Consider the following 2,455-nt stretch of genomic DNA (forward strand, 5'->3'; position numbering starts at 1 on the left):
ACAATTGCTAATATATACCTCATAAATAATATATATATATATATAGATATAATTAACAAACATCAATAATAAAACAACTAATTTGGAAAACAAACCAAAACATCACAATTTTTTTTTAACCGTCATTATATATATATATATATAAAAGGATAAGATTGATTGAAAAAATAATATTTATAGGATAAGATAAACCCTCAAATTTATATCCGGTTGGCGATAGAGCCATTACCCTATGGGCTATATACAGTTTGTGACGCACGCGCATGCGCTTTTGGTGGAATTCCTTACTAAAAATATGAACGTTATCCATTAATACATTGCTCAGCGTGCTGGGCGAAGCACACAGCCTGGTTTATCAGGTGGCCCGTTTTTTCGAAATTCAATACCTGGAAAGTAGTTGAAGGCGGTTAGGGCACGTTAAAGAATGGTGGTTTGGGCACGAAAAATATCCTCTGCATAACCCGAAAAATATCAGTTCTGCGCCCGAGACATAATTTTTCCTTTCCAATTTTGCATTAATTATGGAGTCAAGATGCCTGCAATATAAGCCTGTTATTTGTGTTGGATTATTTTGAGTTGAGGAGCTTGCAAAGATAGTATTTTCTGTAATTTTTGTGGGGGTCATGGGGGTTTACGAGGGGTTGAAGGTTCTGTTGCAGAGGAGAGGAAAATATGTGAGGGTTGATGGCTCCACCAAGCGTCGCCGCATGCGAAGAGCCAAGCTGGGAGGAAGCCGCAAGAGATTCAGGGTCCTCCCCAAGATCAAATTAAGGCAGTGGTTGAATCCCATGGTTTATTTGGTTAAGCTGAGAGACGCCTATGAGAAACTGATGCTGAATCTGGCGAATTCCAGGCTTTTCTCCAGCGATTTAATGGGTGGCGGGTTCGGCCCTCAGTATGCTGTTGGCCGTGGGAATCCCTTTGGACAGAGGCAGCTAAAGGAGTATGATGAAAATATGTTAGCCGAGATTTACAGATCGTGGTTGATACAGTCCAAGATACAGGCTGCTGCCGCTGTTGAGACATAGAGAGTTAGTTAGGGTATTGCTGGATGTTTATAAATAAGAGCCCCATGGCCATCCGCTTCGATCTGGTTACTAGTAGTAGATGATCCGGGGGAGTGATGACCTATGTAATTTTTATTTTTTTAAAGTGTGATCATATTCAGCTCGTTATTATTAAATAGAGTTTATTCTTTTTAGATGTGATTATATTTAACTGATCAGGATTAGATTGAGTTTATTGTTAAGAAAGGTTGTTTTTTTTAGTTTATAGGAGGTTGCTCTATTTAGTGGATTTGAGAGATTTTTAATGGTTTAAAATAGTTTGAGGTTGAGATATGAATATTTTGTAAAATAGTAGAAGGTTGAGATATAGATGTTTCTTAGAATAGTGTGAGGTTGAGATATTCATTCATCTAAGTGATTTGGTGATAAATATCATTTATATGTGTATTTTTACATTGTTAATAGAGATTTAACACATTTTTTGGTATGTAACAATGTCTATTCTTGCATTTCTATCATGATAGATCATTTGTATGTGTATTTTTACATTGTTAATAGAACTTTAACACATTTTTGGGTATGTAGCAATGTTTATTCTTGCATTTCTATCATGATCTTACATATTTTTTTGGGTGTAATAATATTTGTCTACCATTTGTCATGTGTTTTTGATGACTTAGATAATTTGTCTAGTCTAGCATAATGACCTCTATCAGGGAGTAGAATGTGGGAGGTGAGATTTTATTTTCAGAGGGAGGTCATCAACAAGTTGAAGGAACTATGTATATGAAGGACATCTTCCTCATCAAGAAGTTGAATGAACTATATATTTAAAGGGCATCTTATGGAGTTGACGAATAGAGTTGTTTATTATGGCATAGATGGTTGTTATTTTTATGGATGTTGATAATTTGACCTTCATCCTCTTAATCAAGAAATTGAATGAACTATGTATATAAAGGACATACTATTAAAGTGACATATATAGTGGTTGGTTAAGAACATCCAAATATAAACTTTGTTAGTTCTTAAATTCATAATGAAGCATGTATAAGGGAGATAGAGCTTTCAAAATTTTAATTTAACTATCAATAATTATTGTGGATGGTAGGGATTGAATATTGTGGAATATTCTAGAATATTCTAGTAATGTATACAAATCAATGCTTGAGATTTTTCTAAAGTAGTTATGCCCTCTTTACTCTTTTAACTAAATTGATTAATTAAAAAAATGACATAGGAACACGTGCCTTATGAAGTCACTTTATGGTTTTTTGGAAATGTGATATTGATAAGTCATGGTATTGTAACAAAGCATATTTACTATTTAAGAATCTCCAAATTATTTTTGTCAATCCTTATTATGGATTGATGCCTATCTATGTTTATCTACCATTTAATTTATATGGCTGCATGAGGTAGAATTAATCTTTATCATAAAATTTTGT

The 2,455-nt window shown here is 33.7% G+C and overlaps 1 protein-coding gene across 1 annotated transcript; it reads left to right on the forward strand.

Moving 5' to 3' along the window:
• The first annotated feature begins 248 nt into the window (after positions 1-248).
• LOC149174659 (uncharacterized) lies at positions 249-1,228 on the forward strand. The gene has a single exon (XM_089422653.1). It carries the CDS (start codon positions 624-626, stop codon positions 1,026-1,028), a length of 405 nt encoding a protein of 134 aa, XP_089278779.1. The 5' UTR covers positions 249-623; the 3' UTR covers positions 1,029-1,228.
• Positions 1,229-2,455: the final 1,227 nt, after the last annotated feature.

This window comes from Pinus tabuliformis, chromosome 4_1, assembly GCF_031772625.1.
Source record: "Pinus tabuliformis cultivar Carrire ecotype Pingquan chromosome 4_1, CPIR1, whole genome shotgun sequence".
Classification (NCBI taxonomy): Eukaryota; Viridiplantae; Streptophyta; class Pinopsida; order Pinales; family Pinaceae; genus Pinus; species Pinus tabuliformis.

What these genes read in the sequence shown, in the direction of transcription:
- LOC149174659 (XM_089422653.1), top strand. Translation starts at nt 624, where the DNA reads ATGGGGGTTTACGAGGGGTTGAAGGTTCTGTTGCAGAGGAGAGGAAAA.